The 25,138-nt window shown below is 49.8% G+C and overlaps 1 protein-coding gene across 13 annotated transcripts in view; it reads left to right on the top strand.

Annotated features, from left to right (window-relative positions):
• Window positions 1–25,138, top strand: part of CDC14B (cell division cycle 14B) — an 86,390-nt gene that overhangs the window by 57,460 nt on the left and 3,792 nt on the right. For 7 of the 13 annotated variants that reach the window (XM_079108870.1, XM_079108864.1, XM_079108858.1 and 4 more), the window contains 7 exons: window positions 1,248–1,310; window positions 3,877–3,964; window positions 4,253–4,483; window positions 12,531–12,669; window positions 12,803–12,968; window positions 13,566–13,663; window positions 22,984–23,100. In XM_079108870.1, coding sequence (XP_078964996.1) covers window positions 1,248–1,310; window positions 3,877–3,964; window positions 4,253–4,483; window positions 12,531–12,669; window positions 12,803–12,968; window positions 13,566–13,663; window positions 22,984–23,100 — 902 coding nt within the window. Of the gene's footprint in view, window positions 1–1,247; window positions 1,311–3,876; window positions 3,965–4,252; window positions 4,484–12,530; window positions 12,670–12,802; window positions 12,969–13,565; window positions 13,664–18,544; window positions 18,691–22,983; window positions 23,101–25,138 lie in introns of those variants that run through there. The other 6 variants (XM_079108865.1, XM_079108861.1, XM_079108860.1 and 3 more) reach the window with 4 other exon arrangements.

Raw genomic sequence — 25,138 nt, 5'->3', positions numbered from 1 at the left:
CCTAAACTACATTTACTGTCACTCTGTTAGGAAAATCTCTAGTCCAAATATCATGAAAAATATTAAATATATAAATATATTAAATTCAAGGAAGGAAAATTCATCATTGATTTGGTCTTGAATGTAATACTTAAATATAGTAGTACCATGGTTTCATGTCCCGTGATCAGGTTCAACCTGAAAATATTAAATGGGAAATTCCAGAAATAAATAATGCATAAATTTCAAATAACTTTTAGTACAGTATAATTACTCTGTTTTATTCTTGGCTATTGCTAATCCCTTACCGGGCCTGATTTCTAAATTAAACTTAATCATAGGTACGTGACCTAGGGAAAGGTTCAGAGTTGGTTTTCAGCACCCATTGGGAGTCCTGGGGACGTGGTTATTGCAGATGAGTGGGGGCTACTCTGTTTTATAAAGCAAGGGCTTTTTTGGTTGATGGTCTAGCCTCCTTATTTTACATTGATATTTCAGCATTTTGGGTTTCGAAGACCATGTTTACACGAGTTGCCCTTTTGAACCAGTTGCCTTGGGGATCGAGCGTTCTGCTCCCATCCCTTCTGGCTCAGCCATCAGGGAGCTGGGAGGACGTTGCTCTGAGGCCTGTGGCTCTGGCTTCCTCTCTGTCTCAGAAAACACATGCTCTGCTTATTTTGCTTGGTGTGCTCTGCTTAAGTGAGGTTACAGGATAGGGCAGAAAATTCAGTTTTCTTATGGAAAGAATAATTCTTTTGCTCAAAACTTTGAATCTTGGTGTCACGTCTGGGCCATCTGAAATATAGGGAACACTGATCTCTAAGTAGACTCGAGTTTGCAAATGAAGGTGTCGATGAAATGTGGGGCTCTGTTAGGGCTGCAGCAGGCCAAGGTTTCTTGCCTCTTTAATAGTTATTTAGAGACCTTTGGGTCGCGTGGTGTATTTCTGCTCTCAATTTCCTAATCTTCCACCCTGGCTGGTGTTGATCTAAAAAGGTGGTAGGATTACCCTGAAGGTGTGATTATGTCTCTGTGTATGGATAGGATCTTTGGTGAATGAAAATACAAGCATTGCATTTCATTAAACGTTGTCATGAGCAATTTCCAGATAATGGAAGCATTTGAAAGCATATCCCCACTCCATTTGAAAACCATTGAGTGGAAGGTCATTCAGATGTAGTACTGCTTTTCTGGGGTGCCTCTTTATCATCAGGAACTTGTTTCCTCATTTGCATCTTTGTCCTTAACAGCTTTCTTTTGGATTTTAGGCGATGCAGTACGGCTTCTTAAATTTCGACACGTTTGACCTTGAGGAGTACGAACACTATGAAGTGAGTTTGCAAGGGCGCTGTCTCCGCCCCGGATCTCCCGCGGGCACATGGCCTTTGATGCACACCATAAGGCACGTGCCACTGTCGAGCTGACTAGCAGCCCGTGCCCCACTTGCTGCCCGAGTGTTGGTGAGGACTCGAGTCTGTTCTCACACGTGGCGTGTGCTTATCAGGTCCCCAGAGCTCGCTCCTGTCACAGCTGAAGCCTGTGCTCTGACACAGCCCCATTTTCCCACCATCTCCACTCGTACGCACCTTCGTGTTTGCAGAAGTGAGACTCTTACTTCCCGAAGAAAATTCAGAATGGTTCCTCATGTCCTCAGCCCTGCCCCGTTTCTCTAGCCTTAGGGCGTAGTGGTGTGTGTTGCATTGTGGTGATATGCGTCCTTAGTGGAGTGTGTGCACAGTGGTGTGTGAGTGTGTGTGCTCAGTGGTGATGTGTGTGCGCACAGTGGTGATTTGTGTGCACAGAGGTGATGTGTGTGTATGCGCGCTCAGTGGTGTGTGTGTGTGTGTGTTTAGTGGTGATTGTGCTCAGTGGTGATGTGTGTGCGCACAGTGGTCATCTGTGTGCACAGAGGTGATGTGTGTGTGTGTGCGCTCAGTGGTGTGTGTGTGTGTTTAGTGGTGATTGTGCTCAGTGGTGATGTGTGTCCTTAGTGGTGTGTGTGTGTGCACAGAGGTGATGGGTGTGCTCAGTGGTGTGTGTGTGCAGTGGTGGCAGCACAGACAACCTATCATCGTTTGTAATGTCACATTAAAAACATTTAGGGCTGTGGACTTCCGTGTCCTGATAGAGCGAGATAAAGTCCGTGATGCCCTCGGCATAGGTGTGAGAGACGAGTGGTCACCACACATCTCGTCACCTCTGGGAAACGTCTCCTTTTGTTTGTACTAAGGACACTTGTCTTGTGAGGTACAGAAAGTAAACCTAGTGCCTTAAGTGAGCGGGGAATCGTACTGGGTCCCATGAATGGAAGCTCCAGGCGCAGGTGTTCTGGTGCCCACGCACAAGCTGGTCTGGGGTCAGACACTTAGAGGAGCTGGGCAGAGGCAAACATGGTTCTTGGGCCACCCTCTGGAGTGGCCCCAGTGACTCCTGCGGCCTCCACCTGCCAGGTCAGCATACTCTCGAGAAGAGTACGCAGCCCCCGCAGGGACCGGGGCATGCCTCCCATGGTCCCGACCCCGACCAGGCGCCTGTCCTGGCACCAGCCTGTGCCCTGCGGGAGGGCTGTGGGATCTCCTGCCAGACTTAATTCTCTGGTCCACGGAGGAGCTGGGGTACTGGGGTCAGCCCTACTGATAGTCCAAACAAAAATAAAGGGTTGGGGGGCGGGCAGGCAGGCAAAAACCCCACAGATAACCATCTACATTTTTAAAAAATAGTATGTATTTTTTAAAGACTTCAAAGCTTGAGCCTGGTGTAGTGGCACATGCCTATAATTCTGTGACTCAGGAGGCTGAGACAGAAGGATCACAAGTTTGAGGCCAGCCTCAGCAACTTATCGAGGCCTTAAGAAATTCAGTTGATACCCTGTCTCAAAAAATAAGGGCTGGGGACATGGCTCAGTGGTAAGCACCCCTGAGTTCAATCCCTGATACTGGTGGGGGATTATAATTAGTTTGATTTTTAAGCTGCATCCTCCATGTGGATGAGTGAGGTGTGTACTGAGGCCTATTTGAGGCAAGAGCACTTGGAGACTCTGGTCCTTTTCTCCTGCCATAGTTTGTTTTTGGTCTTTTGGGGGTTTTATTTTGGTATCTGGGATTGAACTCAGGGGTGCTTAACCACTGAGCCACATTCCCAGGCCGTTTTATACTTTATTTAGAGACAGGGTCTTGCTGAATGCTTAGGGTCCCGCCAAGTTGCTGAGGCTGACTTTGAACTCACGATCCTCCTGCCTCAGCCTTCTGAGCCGCTGGGGTTATTCCTACTGTAGTTATTTTGAGCCTCAAGCCCTCAGATAATAGAGAGGCACCTCATGCATTCATACTGGAATCCTCAGATAAACTTTCATAAATCCTAAAGTCACCATTACTCAGAATTCTTAAGAATAAGTTTCCTTTTAAAAAATATATATTTTAGTTGTAGATGGACACAATACCTTTTATTTTATTTATTTTTTTATGTGGTGCTAAGGATCGAACCCAGTGCCTCACACATGCCAGGCAAGTGCTGTACCACTGGGGTGTTGGGCCACAACCCCAGCCCAAGAGCAAGTTTTTAAATTAATGAAATAATGGTGGTCGATTCTTGCAGTGATGTTCCAATGATGTAAAAAGCATCTTGTGGATGCACTAAGTCCGACTCTGTCCTTACTTGTCTGTGATCACAGTTCACCTGGACCTGAGTGGGGTGTAGTGAAATCATGCACATCCTTTCTCCTGCTTATCCCTGTAAAATCAAACATTCACAATAACGTGTTCTCTATTTAGGTGAGCCAGATGCTAGAACACCAGTTGGGGTCGTCCTTGGGGGTTGTCCCTGGGTGTCGCCGTAGTGGGAAGGGCGGTGGGGTGGAGAGTGAGTCCACAAGTGAACTGTGCTGTCTTCCCTTTGCAGAGAGCAGAAAATGGAGACTTAAACTGGATCATCCCAGACCGCTTTGTTGCCTTCTGTGGCCCGCACTCGAGATCCAGACTGGAAAGTGGTATGCAAACCCGAGGGACCAGTGGGCAGGAATGTCCTCCTGTATTTTCCCTTGAAGGAGACCAGAAAGTTAAACGAAGCCAGGCTAAGTGTTTACTATTGAAGCATACTCGATCCTTTGCACTCATTCTGCCTGGCTTTTAACTGATTTTATTCTGTTTTTTACAGTTAGAATCAAACTGGTATTCAGTCCCCAGTCCAGCTACTGTTTCCACTCCGTTACAGGCGAAACTACCGTTGGTTGTTTTCTTCCTGCCTTTTACAAGGTCTGGTGTGTTTCTTTATGTAGGTTACCACCAACATTCTCCTGAGACTTACATTCCATATTTTAAGACTCACAATGTCACCACCATTATCCGTCTGAATAAAAAGATGTACGATGCCAAACGCTTCACGGATGCTGGTTTCGATCACCATGACCTTTTCTTTGCGGATGGTAGCACCCCAACGGACGCCATTGTCAAGGAGTTCCTGGATATCTGTGAAAGTGCAGAGGGTGCCATCGCCGTGCACTGTAAAGGTAGGTCCTGGGGTGGGTGGAAGGCTGGCGTGGGCACTTGCCTGTGTATGCAGGAGCGCTCAGCCAGTTCCCTGCCAGGAGCCCACAGAGGCTGAGCACAGTGACAGGCATCCATTTCTGTTGTGTGCCTGTGGTATGGCCAGTTCTGGGGTGATCAGAGAGCATGGCAGATTCTCAGGAGAGCTGGTCTCATGGAGGCTGCACAGGCCTCTGTTTTCAGCACTTGTCACAGTGCCTGGAACTTGATATTTTCCAAATGAATGACTGTGAAATAATACACTATATGAATATACGAGGATGTGCTCAAATCTGCTCATGTTAGTTAGTAAGAAGACAAGGGGTGCCAACGGTATAGCCCATCCCGTAGGGTGCTGGCTTTGCAAGTGGAAAGGCCGGGGTTCAAATACCCAGTATTGAGTTTGGGGGCGGGGGGAGAAGGGATATATTATTGTTAAGAAAAACCCAACATTGGGGAGAAACCCAGCAAACTCTGAACTCCAGAGTTCCAACTGTGTTTGTAGCTACAAATACAGCTGCAGTGTAATAATGTTCAAATGTTTGGTTTCCAATGAAAAATTCTCAGGCATTCAAAGAAAACAGAAAAGTGTAGTCAATTCAAAGGGGAAAATGAATGAACAGGAACTGTCCCTGAGAAAGATGAGACAGTGGGCCTGCTAGGCAAATATTTTAAAACCCCTATGTAGACGATGCCCAAAGAGTGAAAGGAGGATGTGGAGAATGGTGTACGAACAGAACGGACATATTAATTAAAAATGTAGAAAGTAGAAGGAAACCAGAAAGAAATTCTGGAAATGAAATATTTCAAAACTGAAGTGAAAGTTTTACTGAAGGGATTCCAAAGTAGATTTGAGGAGGCAAGTAAAGAATTAGTGATTATAAAGACAGAACCATGACAGATTCAGAAGGTCAAGAGGAAGCTAACAAGGAACAGGAAAAGAAAGATGGGATATCTCGTGAAAATTGAAGGGAAATCAGTAGAGGAAAGGGACCCAGGGGTGGGAGGGGGACGTACTGGGGAGTGATAGTGGCCAAATCATGTGGTCCCGTTGTGTCGTGTGCATGTATGAATATGTATGTAACAGCAAATCCCATCAGCACGTAAAACTATGATGTGCCAATTAAAAAATTTTGGACCAAAAATAGAACTTCTGTTCCACTTCTGAGGAGCAGAACGAGAAAAGAGTGAAGAGCAAGGAACGGGATCCATGGGACCTTCGGGGTATAGTCAGGCTGACCCGTGTGGGTAGTGGGAGCTTCAGAGGCAGCAGGAGGCGAGGAAGAGAGTGTATAGTGAAAACATCCCAGATTCGATGAAAGACATGAATACGCACATCCAACAAGCCCAACAGACTCCTAACAGGATGAACCCAGAAACTCACATGAAGACACTAGAATCAAATTGCCTGAAGCCAAAGACACAGAAAGTATCTGAAAGCAGCAAGAGAGAAATGACTCCTCACTGGAGACGCACATTATTAGATTTCTCATCAGGCATCTTGGAAGCCAGAGGCAGTGAGTTGATGGATTCAGAGTGCTGCAGGGAGAAAACCCACCTTCAGCCAAGGATCCTAGAGCTTTCCTATAGCCTGCAAAGCTCCCTAAATCTGAGGGAGAAATTAAGACATCCCTAGGTAATTAAATGCCGAGGCGTTTGTTACTGCCAGACTTGAACTACAAGAAATGCCTAAGAGCATCCTTTAGCAAGTGGCAATGAAAGGACACCAGGCAATAACTTGAAGCCAGGTGGAAAATAAGTATCTTTGATCAAGGTAAATCATGAACAGTTACAAAGGCTAGTATTAGTGCAGCTTACCATGACTTGTAAAATAGTTATTACAGCAATTTTTTTTTTTTTTGGTACCTGGGGTTGAACCTAGAGGCACTGTACCATATCCCCATCCCTTTTCCTGTTTTTCCTTGAGGCAGGGCTTTGCTAAGTTGCTGAGACTGTCCTTGAACTCTCGATCCTCCTGCCTCAGCCTCCTGAGTCACTGAGATTACAGGTGTGCGCTACTGCACCCAGCTTGTTACTATAACTTGTAATTATTGTAATATAAATGTTAGAGCTTACAAAAATAGGCAGTGGAAAAACTACAAAATTCAACAAAACTCAGGTTTGGTTCTTTAAAAACATGAACGCAGTTCACAATCCTTTAGCTAGCTTGATGAAAAAAAACTCCAAATTCCTAAAATCAGAAATGAAAGTGGGGACATTACTGCTGATTCTACAGGAATAAAGGACAATAAGAGGTACTCTGAACAATTGTCGGACAACAGCTGAATGGTCCAAGTGAAATGGACCCATTCCTAGAAACACAAAGTCTAACCCTAAACCATAACGAGGGGGAAAGTCTGGATAGGCCCCTGGATAACAAGGAGGTGGAACCAGTACTGCACAGGATGCCGACCGGCCAACACTTGCTGAGTCGTTATGTGAGACCGGCTTCGCCCTAAAACCAGCAACAAAGCCGTTTTGAGAAAAGAAAAGTGAAGTAGACCAACATCCTTTGCGAACTTCGATGGAGAGATTCTGAACATCGCGCTGGCCACCCGAGTCCCGCAGTGTGCTGAAGGGATCGTCCACACGGTGAAGTGCTACGGGTCCCAGATTCCAAGGGTGGTTCAGCCTACAAAGGTCAGTGTAATATGCCACGTTAACACAAGGAGGGACAAAACCCACGTGGGCATCTCAGTCGATGCAGAAAAGACATCTGGGGCTGGGTTCAGTGACCGACGCCTGTGATCCCAGAGGCTCAGGAGGCCGAGGCATGAGTGCAAAGCCAGCCTCAGCAACTTAGCGAGGCCCTAAGCAACTCAGCAAGACTCTGTCTCTAAATAAAATACAAAAGGGACTCGGGGTGTGGCTCCAATGGTTAAGCACCATTGGGTTCAATCTCCGGTATTTAAAAAAAAAAAAAATCTTGGCAAAATTCAATACCCTTTTGTGATAAAAATGCTGGAAACAAACTAGGGATGGACAGAAACCACCTCAACATGATAAAAACCATGTATGAAAAGCCCACAGCTACCATCAGACTCCGTGGTGAAAGACTGGCACCTTTTCCTGTAAAATCAGAAACAATTTCTGTTCAACATAGTGTTGGAAATTCTAGCCGGAGCAATTTAGAGGAAAAAAGAAAGAAAAAGTAAGAAAAGCCCTTGAAATTGAAAAGGAAGCACTAAAACTCCGGGGGTGATAATGATTTATATAAATGCAGAATACCAAAGGATTATACCAGAAAAATTGACAAGAACTAAAAAATGAGTCGAGCAAAGTAGCAGGATACAAAATCAGTAGGTAAGAATCAGTTGTGTCTCAGTGACCCAACAAGGAGCAATCAGAAGGAATAAAAGCAACTCCATTTATATCAGCATCAAAATTAATAAAATGCCCAGCAATTAGCAGAGATGAAAGATTTGTACAAAGTATTTTTGAAGTTAAAGAAGACTCAGATCCGTGGGAAGATACCACATTTGTGGGTTGGAGACATAATATTGTCATTGGATCAGTACTACACAGATTCAGTGGGGTCTCTAGCAGAATCCCAGCATTTCCACAGAAATAGAAAAACTGGTCCTGACAGCGAGTCCTTGTGTGTACAGTCAAATGACTTCACATAGTGGTGCCGTGACTGTTCGGTGCGGACCAGGCAGTCTTTCCAACAAATGGTGCTCAGAAAATTTGATGTCCACATGCAAAAGAAGGAAGATGGACCCTCGCGTAACACCATGTACACAATTCTGTACGCGGCGAAGGCCTGCACATACGACCTCAAACTATATTAAGCTCTTAGAAGAAAATACAGGGAAAATAATGCATGACCTTAGATTTGGTATTGATTTGGGGGGTATGATGCTAAAAAAAACACAGCAAAATAGACAGATTGGCTCCATCAAAACTATTTTGGGAAAGGGCCTTGCTGAGTTGCTGAGGCTGGCTCCGAATTTGCAATCCTCCTGCCTCGGCCTCCCGTATCTGATAAAACATGTGTCCATCTGAGGGTACTGTCAACAGAGCAGAACGGCAACCCACGGAATGGCGGAAAATGTTGTAAGCCACAAATCTGATAAGGGAGTAATATCCCAAATACACAGAATTCCTAAGACTCAGCTGTAGCAAAAACAGACAAATCGGGGAAAGGGCTTACAGATATTTCTCCAAAGATGATACAAGAACGCCAGGCGCGGTGGCCACGTCTGTGATCCCAGTGACTTGGGAGGCTGAGGCAGGAGGACGGCAAGTTCAAGGCCAGCCTCAGCAACTTAGTGAGACCCTGTCTCCAAATAAAAGTAAAAAAGGGCTAGGAGAGTGGCTCAGTGGTTAAAGACCCCTGGATTCATTCCCCAGGACAAAAAAAAAAGTAATCAGTGTGCAGCTGCAAAGCTGTTTGGCATCACGATTGTTAGGAAGGAGCTGTTCACAGCCACAGTGAAATACCACACTCCACTCCCATCTCAACGGAAGAAGACAGCCAAGCCGGGACCCCTGTACTGCTGGGGACATCGAGAGGCACCACTGCTTGGAAGACCTGTGGCAGGACCTTAAAAATCAAAAGGTAGAATCGTGACATGGTGCAGCCTTTCCACTCCTGGGCAAAGGCAGGGAAGGAGCAGACACTGGACACCCGTTGTCCAGCAGCAACGTCCCCAATAGTTAAAACATGGAAGTGACCTGCGGTGGAATATGAGGCAGCTTTGAAAAGAGACTGGCGAGTTCTGCTGCTGCAGGATGGTGGCCCCCGAAGACACCGTGCTGAGTGGACTGAGGTCACTTTGCCTCCACTTGGTGACTGAGGGCGGCCACATTCCTGGGAGAGACGGCAGGCTGGGCTCTGGGGCAGGGGGGCTGACAGGGCCTTACTGCTGACCAGGTGTGGCGTTTCGGTCTCAAGGGAGGCCCGTTCTGGGGAGGGCGGCTCTGCTGTGCGTGCGGCAGGCTGAGGTGCACATGCAGCAGGACCAAGACCGTCTCAGGAGACCCACCTAAGGAAATGTCGCCGTCTGAATAAACCACCAGAATCTGAAGCAGTCATCTTAAACATGCCTAAGCTCAAGGAGAACATGGAGAACTACATGAAATCAGGGGAATGATACGTGTAAAAATGGGAATTTTACGTTAAGTGTTTTACCTCCGCTTTAGAAAGTCATTCAAGCAGACAGAATCCAACACTGCTTATTTCATTTTCTTAGGCAGGAGTTTATTCTCATCCAGGGTACTTCAGCCTCCCCTGGGGAGCATTTGGCCAAGCTACAGAGATATTTCTTTTAGTTTTCACAACTTGGCAAAAGAAACTTGATTTGTCTTGTGAGTGGAGATCGGGGAGGTCTCCGGCCACCCACCCCACCGGGAAGGAGTCGTGCAGCCTGAAGGCCAGGTCCAACCAGGTGGAGAAGCTGACGAGCTGGGCCCTGCCCAAGTGCTGGCTGAGGATCGGCCCTGCCGCGGGACCCACACGCTGGGTGGCTGAAATAACAGACCTTTATTTTCTCGAGGTTGGAGGCCGGCAGCTTGAGGCACGGTGCCCGCAGGGCTGGGTTCTGGCGCGTTTTGTCTTCCTGATCTGCCAGAGCCGCCTTCCCTGTGTTTTCTCTAGGCTTTTCCTCTGTGGGGCTGCTTCTTGGGTCTCTTCCTTTTTCTTGCAAGGAGAGGTCCCTCCCTTTCAACCTCACTGAACCTTATTTCTCTCCTTAAAGGTTCTGTCTCCAAATACAGTCACTGGAGCAGTTGAGACCAACATGCCTACTGAGTTAAGGGCACCGTTCACTTCCTATTACTCTGCTTTCTGGCCCCTCAAAATCCATGTCTCTGTGCATTGAAAATTCACTCACGGAATCACAGCAGCCCCGGATGTCTTTGTCCACTTGAACATCAACTCCAAGTCCACAGTACCACTCAGGGGCTGGGGATGTAGCTCAGTGGTAGAATGCTCTGGGTCGGATCCCCACATAGCGGGGGAAGAAAAAGGAACACACACACACACATGTATATCACCACCATCTAAATCAGGTATAAGTGACCCTGTAGATGTGCTCCATCCTGAGGCAGAGTTCCTCTCCGGCTATGAGCCTGTGCTCCCAGGACGCCGAGGTGGATGAGGCGCAGGGTGGACATTCCTCTTCCAGAAGGGGAGACGTCAGGAGAGGCCCTCTAGCAAGGCATACACCACTGGATCTAAGGCTGGGAGTTAGTCCCCTTTGGCTCAGTGTTCGGCTCCCTCTCGGGTGGTGGTCTTAGCCCCTGAGGCCATTGTTGGTGGCCCTGCCCCTAAGGCCTTTGGTAGATAGAGGCAGCCCACGTAACCAGTAGAAGCGGCCTGTCCTCTGTAGACAGCCCTGCCTGGCCCGTGTGCCCTGGGTCTCAGTGGCAGCTGCAGCCCTGTGAACCTTGGGCCCTTCCTCCCCTTTATCTGGAGGGATGAATGTGGTTCCGCTTGCCCTGATAGCCCGGCTGTAGGGAGTCCGAGTCCCCTCCCTTGCTGCTTCACGCAGGTGTCTCCTTCAGCCTGCACTGGCCGTGTGTCTGCAGGTGCAGCCTGTCTGTTCTTGGCTTCTCCCGAAGCTGATCGAATCCACGGCAGTCTCCTCATGGAGACTGTGCACCTTTGAGATGCTCTCTCTAGAACGTATTCTCTCTTTTTTTTTTTTTTTTGTCCCCCCAATAAGGATAGGCTGAGAATTTTCTGAATCTTTAGTTTCTGGTTCCTTGTTGCTTAACAAGTCCTCCTTCATCTTTCTTTTTGCATTTAACTAGAGCCATCAAGGAGAAACCAATCTGTACCTTCTCAGCTTCTTTTACGAATTTCTACTAAATGTCCAGGGTTGTCATTCACAAACAATGCCTTCCGCAAAACACTGGAGTGTAATGCAGCTGATTTGCCATTTAATTTTAAAGATAGACTTTCCTCCAGTTGCCAACGATGCATTCCTCATTTCCATCTGAGATTATACCAACATCACTTGTTTTTTTTTTTTTTTCCCCCATGGTGCTGGGGATTGAATCCTGTGCCTTATGCCTACAAGGCAAGTGATCTACCAACTGAGCTGCATCCCCAGCCCCGGCATTACCTTTAATATCCATATTGCTAGCAATTGTCCTTTTAAGGCAAACAAACTTAAGGCCTCGCCCGTGCTAGGTAGGCGCTGTACGCAAAGCCACCACCCCCATCCACAGCTTTTCTGACGTGCCTCAGAGCTCTTCAAGCCTCTATAATTCTGACCCTAAAGCCATTTGTGCACTTTGGTGTATTTGTTACAGCAGCACACCACTCCCTGATCCACATGTGCATTAGCTAGGATCCTCTCAGGGAACAGAAGCAATAGGAGGGTATGTGTGTATGTATTTATTAAAAGGAATTGGCTTACATGAATATGGAGTCTGGTGAATCCCAAGTCAGCAGTAAGCACTGGCAGCCTTGGAGACCCAGGAAAGCCCACGGGTGAAGTATGGGAGAACAGGGCTCTGGGAGGCTGGTCTTGGTTCTGTTCATTCCTTCAGCTGACTGGAGGAGGCCCACTCACACTACCCAGGGCAGGGTGCTTACTGAAAATTCAATTCATTTAAATGTTAAACGCATCCAGCACATAACATTAACCATCTCAGGATGTCATGATCATAGTCTGGACAGGAGGATAAAGGGAGAATCTGGGGCTGTAGCTTAGTGGCAGAGTGCTGGCCTGGCAGGTGCAAGGCCCTAGTTGGAAGTGTTTGTCAGTGCAAGAGTTGGGCGAGACAACGTGACCCTTGTTGAAAATCAAGCTGTCTCAGTCTCAGCTACACCTCATGTTAGCCTGGGGGTTTGGAGAATGTGTGTCCAGGCTGTGCCCCTACCGATTAGATCTGAGTGCTGAGGGCAAGACCAGGCGCCAGTCTTTTTAAAGTCCCCTGAGCGATTCCAGCCTGTAACCAGCCTTGAGAAACAGTTGAGGTAGGCAGGATTGTCGGAAGCCTTGTAAATTTTTTTTCTACCTGCCCAGAAGATTCTGGAGTGCGCAAGCCCAGGTCTCACGGGTTGGTCTGTCTCCCCAGCCGGCCTGGGTCGCACGGGCACGCTGATCGCCTGCTATATCATGAAGCATTACAGGATGACGGCCGCCGAGACTATCGCGTGGGTCCGCATCTGCAGGCCCGGCTCGGTGATCGGGCCTCAGCAGCAGTTTTTGGTCATGTAAGTAGAGGCGCGGGCCTGGAGGCTGATGGGGAGCCGGGACTGTCATTAGCTCCTAGCCCGAGAGGTCCAGCGGAAAGCGGCATTCGTGGATCTTTCTGGAAAGCGGTGTCTTGTTGCTTGAATGCTCTAGGAAACAAGCGAGCCTCTGGCTGGAAGGGGACTACTACCGGCAGAAGCTAAGGGGGCCGGAGAACGGAGCGCAGCGGGCCGCGGCCGCCTTCTCTAGACTGCTCTCGGGCGTCGACGACATCTCCATAAACGGGGTGGAGCGTCGCGACAAGCAGGAGCCTGAGCCGGTAACCGAGCCGCCCGCAGCGCGCTGTTGTCGTTGCTTTACGTGCTGTTGAGGCCCTTGTGGGGCCGGAGGAAAGGCCGAGGCTAGCGGAGCACACCCTTAACAATAAAGCGCGTGCGGCACTGCAGGGCTGGCGTCCCGCGGTTCTTCACGCGCCCGCGCAGAGCGCACGTCCGCCTTGCGGAGGGAGCGAGTCCTTGGGGGGCCTGGCGACTCCGGCCCCGCTGCCGGTTCAGGGCGCCAGTGGTTCCCCGAGGACACGTGGAGAACTGAGCCTCTCCCGGGCGGCAGTACCGAACGTCCTGAGTGGCCCGGTGACATTTGATAAAGAGCGATTCCCAAGCCGAAAACCCACGATGCTGCTCCACTGCCCTAAGCCTTGTCACCAGAGGGCCGTCGGGGGTGTGCCCGTGAACGTCAGCTTTGGTTGTCTCGAAGTGTGCCTAGTCTGATTTTGACAAGAGAACAGTGTTTTAAAGGTTGAGAGCACCTTGCGGCGCGCGTGCGCGTGAGTCTGGATAAGTGGCCGCGGTGCTTTTCTGCGCTGGTCGGTCCCTGTGACCTGGACCGTCAGCTCCGTGTTCTTGTGCTCACACAGTACAGCGATGACGAGGAAATCAACACAGTGACGCAAGGGGATAGACTGCGGGCCCTGAAGAGCCGAAGACAGTCAAAAACCAACACCGTTCCGCTCACGTGAGTCTGGCCTCTGTCGCGTGGTGTGTGGGTGGGTCCGTCGTGAGCGCCATCTGCACCCTTTCCTGCACAGCCGCATGCCGGTGGCAGCTCTTTGCAGTAGGTGCTTGTGGTATCTAAAACCCAGGGCTGCTGCAGCCAGCTATCGCCCAGGTCCTCCTTCATGACCACAAGACCATGCTGGGACAGCCGGAGGCACTGCACCTGGGAGGCCCAGATGAGTAGCAGTGATGTCTCCAAGTTCACTACCCCTTCCCAGGTCACCTGTCTTGCTCTAGTAGATCGCACAGAGTGGTGACATTGTTTGGGGGCCCCAGTGAACTGCTCTAAAATAGATTTTTGCCACTTTTCTGTTGGAGGGGGGGTTACTGTCAAATTATAGAAGGCTTAGCATCCAATTGGAGGAGTTCTGCAGTTGCTGGGTGTGTGCATGTCCGCCCCGGCCTCCTGCGCACGCCGCTGGTGTGGAGTCAGGCTCACGGACCTTCTGGATTGTCGGGCGAATATGGAGCACCAAATTCCATGGCGTTGCACTTTTCCTAGGTTCCTCTTTAGTAGGTGTCTCACCCTGCCCTTGGATCCCTTCCTCCTAGCAACCTCCCTTTCACTGTGTGGCAGCAAATGTCTGACCTTTTTCACCGGGCAGGACAATGGAGATAAGTCTTTTTATCCCGGAAACATCCTGTAATTAGGTGAGGAACTGACAATATGATAAATCATTTACATGAGTAGAGAACAGGCTTTCTTTTTAATTAAAAGTGGTTCTTCGGGGCTGCCACCTGTAGTTTCAAGTTCTGAGGTTGCATTACACACAAGTCTCCCCTGGGAAGGTCTTAAGACAACCCAGGGTAGAAGATCAGGGCTCCCGTCTAAAGTCCTTGTGGGTGGTGTTGACGTCCGCTATTGATTAGAGTCCTCCCTGCAGAGAGGCGGTGCCTCAGTCAAGCAGGCCACCGTGCAGAGGCACCTCTCACGTGATGTATGTTGCGTAAGTAAACACACATGCACTGTACGATACACTTTAGCTTCAGGTGCCTTTGTCTGGATTTTATTACCTTTTTTCTTTCTTTTTTGGGACGGGGTCCCACTATGTTGCCCAGGCAGGCCTTGAACTCCTGGACTCAAGCGATCCTCCTGCCTCAGCCTCCTGAGTGGCTGGCACCACAGTGCTCCAGGCACATGCCCACTCATTAAACTTTTTACCTGAGGCCTTACTGCTTCTTTTTATTGAGAAGCACCCAGGAACTAGACGTGTGGAAGGTAGGTAGGGTGCCCAAGCACGCTTTGAGACTCTTCTGCGCTTGAATTCCTGGGGGGCTTGTCATAGTGCAGCGCATGTTTAGTGGGGGGTGGAGGATGTGTATTGCTGCACGGGGATTCTGCCCACCCAGCAAGCTCCCTTGTGTGGCAGATGCTGCTGATCCAGAGACCACCCTTTTGGCTCTAGGAAACTCATGCTTTTGGCTATGCCCAAATTCTTTGGTTTGTTTTTAAGAATGTGCATCGATACCAGGTTAATCTTGGCTGGGCATGGTGGCACATGCCTGTAATTCCAGCATCTCGGGAGTCTGAGGCAGGAGGATTGCAAGTTCAAAGCCAGCCTTAGTAATTTAGCGAAACCCTAAGCAACTCAGTGAGACCCTGTCTCTAAATGAAATACAAAAGAGGACTGGGGATGTGGCTCAATGGTTGAGTACCCCTGGGTTCAGTCCCCGGTACCAAAAAGAGAAGAAGAGGACTCTGCATTGGATCAGGTGTGGTGGCCCATGCCTGTAATCCCAGCGGCTAGGCCTGGTTCAGGAGGCTGAACCAGGAGGATTGCCAGGCTTAGCAACTTTGCAAGGTCCCAAGCAACTTAGCAAGGCCACATCTCAAAATAAAAAGTAGAAAGGACTAGGAATGTGGCTCAGTGGTCAAGCACCCCTGGGTATAATCTGTGGTAACAGAAAAGGAATCTGCATCAGCCTTTATTTCTTAATAGGTGTTGCCCTCTGTTCAAAAGTCAGGTTAGGAATTGGGATTCAGATTCTTCTTGATAAAGTTTCCATTAAATAGGGCCCTGTAGGAGATTTCCTTCAGTCACCATTCCACCATCCTCGAGTATGTTTTCTAGATTTGAAATTACTTCGTGGTTTTCTAGGAAAGCTGAAATTATAAAATTTGTAACTGGTAGGTTTTATTTATTTATTTATTTTTCCTCTTTGATAGTGGGGATTGAACCCAGGGGTGCTTAGCCACTGAGCCACATCCCCAGCCCCTTTTATTTTCGATTTTGAGATGGGGCCTCGCTAGGTTGCAGAGGCTGGTATTGAATTTGTGGTTCTCCTGCCTCAGCCTCCTGAACCACTGGGATTACCCACATGGGCCACTGTACCCAGCCGCTGTAAGTGGTGGAATAGTGAAGACTGAGATTTTAAATGCCCTAAGAACCTGCCGATGCCCTTCGATGTTGTTCTCTGCATCCCTTTCTGGGATGGACGTCAACTGGGATGGTTCAGCTGAGTGAAAGATTGCCTGGCTTGCTCACTACAAATATTCAGAGTGGCAGGAAAATAGATTTTATTCAAAGTCCACTGTGAAGGAAGAAACTTTTTGCGTCTTTGGAGGCTGTAAGAACCAGGGAAGCTTCTAAAAGAGGCTGCAAAGTCAGACAAAGGGCAGAAATGCCCAGGTCACCTCTGCTGGGCAGGCTGGGCGGGCAGTCTGCCCTCTGCCTCACTCAGCAACCCCCTATCAGGGGCAGGTGGCCCTGTCAGCCTCCACTGCCTTGAGGAAGCTGCTCTCAGTTTTAGAGGACCCCCGACTCCAGCCAGTTACCCCCATAGAGGCCTGGGGGATGCGCTTGTCAGTCTTGCCTGAGGCCCATCCCCCTGGGATGGGGAACTAGAACAGACCTGGGAAGAGGGACCAGCCTCTCTGATTAGCGTTCCAGCTGCACCCCAATTGGCATAAGTTCAAGCAGAGCGGTGAGAGTTAGAACCACAGCAGAAAGGGTGCTGGGGATGCCCTTGTAATTGTGACCCTGCAGACCACACACAGGCTCCCCTCCCCACTTGCCAAGTTAGCAGATTTTTAGGCCACACTTCAAAATGCTCAGATTTTTCTAATCTCTTAAAAGTCCCAGGGGCTTTTGGATGAAGCACAATGATTCACAGTGAATTGCTCTTGTTTGTGGTCCTTTGGGCCCTAGGAGAGGACATCAGCTGGAGGTTACCTTTCTTATCTTTTCCTGCCAAGTCTTTGTTGGTATTTTAGAAATGCACCCCCCCACCAACACACACCCAGTGTCGAGTAGCAGCTTGGGTAGAGAAATTAAATTCAAACGCTGTCTCCCAGTTGTGACTTGACTCATCTGTCACTGCCAGAGAGTAACGTTGCTTGGATACTGGCACTTAGTCATCTGAGAGTACCGAGGGAGGACGAGGCCTGGTGATCCCTAGGAGGAAGTATCGCAAACACCCCTCCACTGAGCTTTCTCCTCCGTGAGGTGGGGTGGTGAGGCCGCCCCCTCCCCAGAGCCCGTCCCAGTATGACGTCTGTGCTGCTGGATGTCCACCTGCTGGCAAGCACGTTCTCTGTGGACGTCGATTTGGGGGGCAGCAGAACCTGAGCCGTGCTGCTTCCTTTCTTGTGGTGCAGGTTTGTTAGTGTTCACAGCTTCAGATCACAGTTGCAAGTGAAGGTTGGGATGGGTAGTTTTCTAGTGTCCCCAGGTGTTCTGTTTACGTGCTCACATAGTATTATGTAATCTTAATCCATGGTGATTAGATTCATTATTTTGCAGCAAGAGTAAATGAGATGACGTAAGTATGACTGGGGATAAGTCAGGTTTTATTTTAGGTTCATCGTTTACCACAGTCCCTTTCCACGACAGTGGGTGCCTGGCACAGCGTCACAGTCAGGAGAAGAGGTGATCCAGTCACTTCTGACTCGTTCAGCCCGGTTGTCTGCACACAGCAAATGCTCTGTAGAGCCCTCTGTGTCTGTCACAGATGTGTCCGGGGGACCCTTTGGAAGTGCCGTGTTGGAGGGAGCTACTGCCCTTCTAGGTATGGGGAGTTCCCAGGACCTGTTGAGGAGGAGGCACCCACTCAGGCCAGCCTGGCCTGCGTGAGGGGGACAGACAGAAAAAACACATAGCGCATTGGCTGTCGCCCTGGGTCGCATGTGCCTCTAGACTCCCGTTGCCCCCCACCCCCGTGCCCTTTGCCTGAACTCCTGGGGGGTCCGCAGTGGGAGCTGCGACTCCAGTGGGATGAGCCAGAGCTGTCTTCATTTGGAGCTGTGTCTCCCAGGAGCTGGTCAGGTGTCTGTGCCCCCGTCCTACCCCTGTGGTTGGGTTTGTGTGTGTGCACTTAACTGTGTCCGGATTCAGGATCATAGAGGTAAATCCGCATGGGCAGTTACCTTTTGTTCTGTGAGAAATAGAAAGTCCAGGGGTCCATTTTCAAAATACAGTATCCAGCCTTTGCTGGATCCAGTGGTGGCATCCCGTCCCTTTTGCCAGCCCTGATTCGAAAATGAGCCAGTGGTGGTGATTTGCCCCCAAGTCCCCCGGTCAGGGTGAAGGGCAGTGCCGCACCGGGTGGGTGCTGCCCGCAGGGTGCTGGCCAGCCGGGCTCTGGAGGTTGTGGGGCACGCCCTCCAGGATCTCTCGCACACCTGCTTACCTCTAGCACTCTGCAGGTGTCTTTCTGTCCACATAGAGGTTAAAACTCGCCTCTTGCCCTATCCACCATGCACCGCTCTGGGCCGTTCAGGTTGTCTGCGGTCCCCACGCAGGTGGATGGACCGATGGACCGATGGACCGGCTGGTCTCTTCGCTACAGACGGACTGACTGGAGTCCCGTGTGAACACCTCTCTCCCTTCGCCCCCTCCAGCTGCCCCCTCGCCGTGCTGACCTCGGCACTGTGTGGTGTGGCCGTGTGGTGGATTGTGTGTGACTACGTCCTCCCCATCCTGCTCTTCTGTCTCGATGGCTTCCGAGCACAGTAGCCCTCAGGACCCTCTGACAGATAGCTGCTGTGTAAGTCCCCATCCGTTCCCCTTTGTCCCTCTCCTCTGGCCTCCCGTGTGGTCCTCGCCCTGCATGACCTCCTCCTTGTCGGCTCTCCTGCTTGGTGGGTTTGCCCCATTTCACAGGTTCTTCTACTGAGTCTCTTCAGTGCCGGGCATGGTGGCAGGGAGGGAGGGAGGCTGCTCCTTCCACTCGGGATGTGAAAAATAACGCCCTGTGTGTAAGCTGCCCTTAACTCTCAACCCATCGTCTGAAATGGCCATTTATAAATGAAGCCATTTCCAAATGGTGTCTCTTTCCTGTCAGAAGCCTTCCACGGGGATGGCTGGGCAGCGTCCTGTCGGTAGGTTGCCTCTGCTGCGCCCCCTCGTTCTCGTCTTGGTGCGTCCTCTCCGACGCAGCTGCAGAGCTGTCTCCTCTGGTCTGCTTTCAGCAGCAAGGTGGTTCTGTGAGCTTCTGGAGCCTGTGACGGGCCTGCGCCATTGCCATCGCACGCTGGCTCGCCAGAGTCTTCCTCGAGTGCAGCAGTCTCTTCTCCCTCCTCCGTGGGGAGAGGACAGTAGGAAGCAGAGGCCTGTTGCGTGTGTCCGTCCTTCCCACCTCACCATCTCTGGGCTCCCTTTCTCTCCTTTCTCAAAAATGACCAGAATGTCCTCATTAGTGAGCACAGGCAAGTCTGTATTCTCTTGGGACCTTTCATCTGAACAGCAGAGACCCTTGCTTTCCGCAGGGGAATGTGGCACGCGGCGTCTGTGCGGGGCCTCGTAGTTACGACCCCCAAGGGAGATGGTGTCCGGTGACCTGAGGCTGGCCTCACCCTCTCAGGCCGAGAGCTGCATTCTTTATTTCCTAAAATTTTTCCTTTACTCCTATTTCAGAAATGTCTTTTCTTGTCCCAACTTGGAGTTGAAATTACAAAAGAATGCAGAAGTTCCTCCTAGGATCTCTTCCAAAGTGAATTCCTTTGCCACCCACTGTGGCGCTTCGCGGTTTCAGTGAGTGTTTTCATATGGACAAGACAGATTGAAAAATGGGGCAGATTCTAGTCTTCACATAATGAAGAGAAAACCCGCCCGGCAAGTCCTTCCCAGGGCCTTTTCTTGAGTGTTCTTCAGGCTAGCTCGTGGGTGGCTCACGCTCGTGAGTTTTGACGCAGGTGCTCTTCTAGATGTTTCCCTTCCCTTCTCGTGAGCTTTGAACTCCCGTATTTGTGCACCACGTAGACTCGCTCTTCTTCATACGGTTCCAAGGGCAGAGATGTTCAGGCATCTGCACTGATGCTGGTCACACTTGGGCACCTTGTTCCCAGGGTCCGTTCCCATCAGGTTCTTCTCAGCCGCTCTGTCAGTCACCCGACCCTTTGGTCGTCGCTGGCGTTTGCCACTGCGCCCCAACCTGAGCAGCGTTCGGCTTAGCCTGCCTTTTCTTCCGGAATGTGCAGAAGCAGGAAGCTCAGTGGTGTCGGTGACTCTAACAGGCCTCAGCCCGGTGACTGCCTCCCGGTGTCTTGGTTTCAGAGTCTTTGTTTGTAAGGTGACCTCTCCAGGCCCGTGGGGTCACTCATCTCTGTGGGCAGGTTGTCCCTGTTGAGGAGCGCTGGCCTGTTCTGTGGCCGACTCGGGTCCCTGGAGGCCTCAGGGCCTTGCAGCTGTCCTCACCCCGGGCACTCTGCATCAGTGCCCTGCGCTGCGTGATCAGCCTTCCTCGGACGGGCAAGGTCCAGGGCCTTCTGGCCGGAGGCCAGACACACGGCTCTTCGGTTTTCTGCTTTGCCCGAGCCTCGAGCCACAGACACCCGTGCCCAGGACCCGCGCGCCCAGGCTCCGTAGATTCTGCCAGGAGGATTGTGGGCCAGGCTGAGAGGAGCAGGCTGAGGAACCCGTCATGGACAATAGGAGCGAGGAAAGCCTCAGGGCTGGCCTGGCCAGGGGTGGAAAGCCGCGAACTCCGGGCTCCCCTGGCCCGGGGACGCTTCCGTTCCGTGGTGTCAGGCATTGCCCGCCGGCTGCTAGGACTTCGCTGTGGTTGTGATAACGAAGCTTCCCTGGTGGGTGAACACGTCCTCGACGTCTGTCGTGCTCTTAGTTTCAGAATTCCCTGTGAGTTATCGGCTAGTGATATAACATTTCAGTTTAATTTGTGTGCACTCTACAGAGAAGTAAGTACTTTTTAAAAGCCATTGTTTCTTATCCTAAGAAATAGCACCTGGTGGAGCAGTGATTTCTTATTTTCAATAGTATTTTGACATTTCAGTAAATAATGAAGAACTCAGAACTCAGATTTCCTAAGCAGGCAAAGTACGGGCTCACGTATTTTTTTCATATTGATTATTTTGCAGTATGAAAGTTGTCTGTGCTTTTGGCTCCCAGTGTCCCTGGAATCTTTGAATTCTGTGTGGTGTTTCAGAAAAGTCAGCAGGACCCTCATTTTCTCCATTTGACGAGGGACTGAGGCAGATTGGCCAGCGGTGGCCAAACCCGCGTGGGCCTGGACTTCAGAAGGAGTCGTGGGAGTGGCAGTCTAGTTTGTTTTTTTCTTTTTTTAGTCCTGACCTCGAACTTGCAATCCCCCTGCTGCATCGTCCCAAATAGCTGGGGTTACAGGTGTGCACGATCACACCCAGCTTGTTGTTTGTCTTTATGCAAAGTTCCCAATTCGGATCCTTAATAGAGACAAATAAGTATGTCCTCCTCACCATAATCAAAGAGAATTTTTAGCAGTTGGACAGGAGGAATAACTTCTAGCGTTCCTGGCGGGTGTGTGATAACTGTGGTGGGTGATTATTTCAAAGTAGCTGGGAGCGAGGATTTTGAACGTTCTCAGCACCAAGAAGTGACGAGTGTGTGAGGTGGTGGTGAGGCCAGTGGCCCTGGTCTGATTGCCACGTGCCACAAACCTATACCCCATAAATATGTGTCATGACCTCATCGACGAGTCCTCGTCTTCAGAAGCTGGGGCTGTCCACGCCTGCTTGACCCCAGCTGCACCTGCAATCCTGCGTGCACCGATTCTGTTTTGTTAGCGATTCTGTACTTCCAGGGGACGGACCTCAGGAGAAACGCTGGAGCGAGCTTGGCCGATTGATCCGGGTTTGATTTCTCTGTGAGAGGGAGGGCTCATTTCACAGGACTTTGAGAAATCCTGCGTGGACAAGGGCAGCAGCTGGGCCAGGAGCACCTGCCTCCTCTTCCCCAAAGGCCTTGAAGCCCCTGGTGGAGACAAGCCCCAGACTCTGCCTGGTTCAGAAGAGCTGCTGCTTTGAGTGACGAGGTTCACATTTTACTATGGGTTGGGTGATTCTGCCACAGAAAGGACCTCAGGTCTTGGCCGCAAGTGAAGGGCCTTGGCTCCTTTATGAACTACGGTGGTGGTGACAGAGGCCCGCAGGCTCTGGCCGTTTGACTCTGGCAAACTGGGTTCTTACCAGTTCTCACCCTGTGCTCAAAAGTAAGAGCTGAGTGCGCTCCCAGGTCAGTGTGTCCTTTCAGATGAGGAAATGCCATCGTATCCACGAGAGTGCCGTTTGGTGTTCCAGTGATGAGCTTCCAAAGTGGAGACGTGGCTGCCCAGTCTTGGGCATCTTCTGCTGTTTTCACCATGGTGACTTAGAGACACAGTGAGCCCTGCGGCCAGGGCTGGGGGGGCAGGGGGGCCTTTGCCAAGGGCTCTTCTTTCTGAGTCATGCCTTTGCCTCCTGGGCAGTCTCTGTCACCGGAAGGTATTTTTTCAGAGTTAAGGCAAGTTTCACAACGTGTAAGTGATTTCACTCTCATTCTGATGGTACTGGAAGATTTAGTAAGTAGTTACAGTCCAGACAAAACTCAAATTTTGCTTGAATGTATTTTAAAATTTTGAAATGTTATATGAAATTATTGATTCGTGTTTATCACGTATACTTTGAACTCTTAGCAGTGAATTTTATATAGCTATGCCTAAATTTATAATCATATCCTTTAGAATTTTGGGTTTATGACTTGTTTCATGACTAGAAATCCGAGTCTCTTCACAGTTTCGTTTGCTAAGTGCTTTGCTGTGGAAATTGATTATAATGCCGGGCATTCATTTTCCAAAGGTAGAGCACCCTGGTTATCTTGTTCCACCTTCAAAGGGAAATGAGATGCTTCATTTCCAAAAGACTTGGTGTTAAAATGTATTTCAAATTTTTTTGGCAAGTGTGTTTACAGAAAATCCTGTCAATCCCAAGAAAATAATTTGCACTGACGTGCCAAAATGCCTTCCTCTGTCAAGTGTTTGAAAGTCATTTCAGTGAATATAATCTCATTTTTTTCCAACTGTTTTCAGAGTAATTCTTCAGTCCAGTGTTCAGAGCTGTAAAACATCTGAACCTAACATTTCTGGCAGTGCAGGCATTACTAAAAGAACCACCCGATCTGCTTCGAGGAAAAGCAGTTGTAAAAGGTGAGCACGCAGTCCTGTTCTTGGGCACGGCTCCAGCACGGTTCCCCGTCTGCTCTTCCAGACCCTTGCCCTGGACGTGGGCAGGGAGACAGGAGAGGGCGGAGGCCCGGCCGTGGGAGAGAGTCCCTGCAGAGGGTTTTATGTTCCTCATCTATGAAATTCTGGGTTGTTTGAATGTAGGCTTTTGTTTCATATTTTGGCTCAGGGGAAATTCTTATCCTGGAAATGTGGACTGTGGGTCATGCTGTGGAGAAGTTGGGAAGGTGGCTGTTCTTAAAACTTTTTAAATGCGTTTCCAGAGTGCCCTGTCTCAGCTTGGAGGAGCTCCTTCTGTCCGTCTAGTGGCATTCTGTCGGCCTTTCTGTCTGCTAGCGTGACTGCTGGCCGCGGCCTGCTGCCCGTTCTCGAGTTCCCTTCTGACCCCTGGCCGGGGCCCTCCCGTGGTGCTCCTGCTGCCTGCAGCTCATCCCAGGGTCCCTCACCTCCTCCATTAAATGCAGGCCCGACAGGACCGCGCAGCTGTGCTAGGACCAGATCAGCTCTCACGGCGCTCTCTGTGTATTTATCAGGACCAAAGGCCAACACTGACTTCCTAGAGGATTCCCAAACATGCTCTCTTTAAGGGACACGTAGACAATGTGGTCACCTTGTCTCAGGAGTGAGAGGCGCGAGTCCCTTTGCCACTGCCCTGAGCCGGCAGCTCGTGTGGTCCTGGTTTTGAGCTTGTGTTAACAGGGGTCTCTTCTGGGAGATGTGGGCGCAAGGTCTTCCCTTCGCATGCTGTGCTGCCTGTCCTTGGTGTCAGCCAGCCCTTGGTGCATCCCAGGAGCAGCGGCCTGACTGGGCCTCTGCGCTTGGTGGTGTAAGGAAAGGTTCAGTTCTGACACGGCTTCCTCCTGGCCGATTCTTTCGTAAGACCCTGCTACACACTTAGGTGCTCACGAGAGGGTGACAGATGAGGCCCCAGTGTGAGTGTTTGAGAATTGTCTGGCCTGACTTGTGATTTGGGGGCTTTAATTTTTCATGGGAAACGTATCAAATATTCATAGTCCTTTTACTCTCCAATTCCACTCGACAGGAAAATTAGAGAAATGCTAACAGAATTTCAGATTTAGGAACTCCATAACATGACGTCACTGCCATTCGTAACAGCAAAAAAAGAGGAAACAGACCAGGATTGTTACATCATGCCAAAGGAATTGAGAGTAGTGTTTCTATTTATTTTTATTTTTGGTGGTGCTGGGGCTCAACCTAGAGCTCATGCATGCTGGGCAAAGCCTGTCATGTTTCTAAAGAAAATTCAGTGACCTGGGTAAATGATCCCAAAGCATAAGAAGAGAGCCTCACACAAAAGTTCTGAAGTATCACTGATTTTGTTTATGCACGTTATACTGTTTAGAGAGAGAGATATGGCTATATCCACATTCATAGATGTACAGGTTTCTGTATCTAGAGGAATAAGACCAAGGAAAGATCTCTCATGACACTAATGTTCTTACGGTTGGCAGAACAGGTGGGACTCTGTTTTTCCTCTGTATCTTTTCTTTGGTACCAGGGATTGAAACCAGGGGCACTCAACCACTGAGCCACATCCCATGCCCTTTTGTATTTTATTTAGAGACAGGGTCTCACTGAGTTGCTTAGCACCTCCCTAAGTTGCTGACGTTGGCTTTGAACTCGAGATTCTCCTGCCTCAGCCTCCCGAGCCGCTGGTATGACAGGCGTGCACCACCAAGCCTGGCTCATTTTCTTATTTTCCAACTTTTCTATGCTAAACGGTAGGAAATGGGAGTATTCTGACTCTTGACATTTCAGGTGAGGCAAACTGTCAGCATCTAAAATAGTAAATTTCAACATGCTTTGAACGAACACATTCCTTAGGTGTAAGTCCTCGGGCTTCCTTTACCGTGTAGTGTGTCTTGCGCACTTAATTCTTTTTTTTAGGATTGTGCCTTTATAGGTCCTGGAGGAGCAGAGTCCAGGAACACAGCACGCATGCCCACGTGGTGCCATGTTCCTTTAGGGAGGGGTGGCCGTG

The sequence above is a fragment of the Sciurus vulgaris genome (genome assembly GCF_902686455.1).
Source record: "Sciurus vulgaris genome assembly, chromosome: 13".
Taxonomy (NCBI): domain Eukaryota; kingdom Metazoa; phylum Chordata; class Mammalia; order Rodentia; family Sciuridae; genus Sciurus; species Sciurus vulgaris.
Note: the sequence above shows the minus strand (reverse complement) of the source record. Positions and strands in the feature narration are given on the sequence as shown.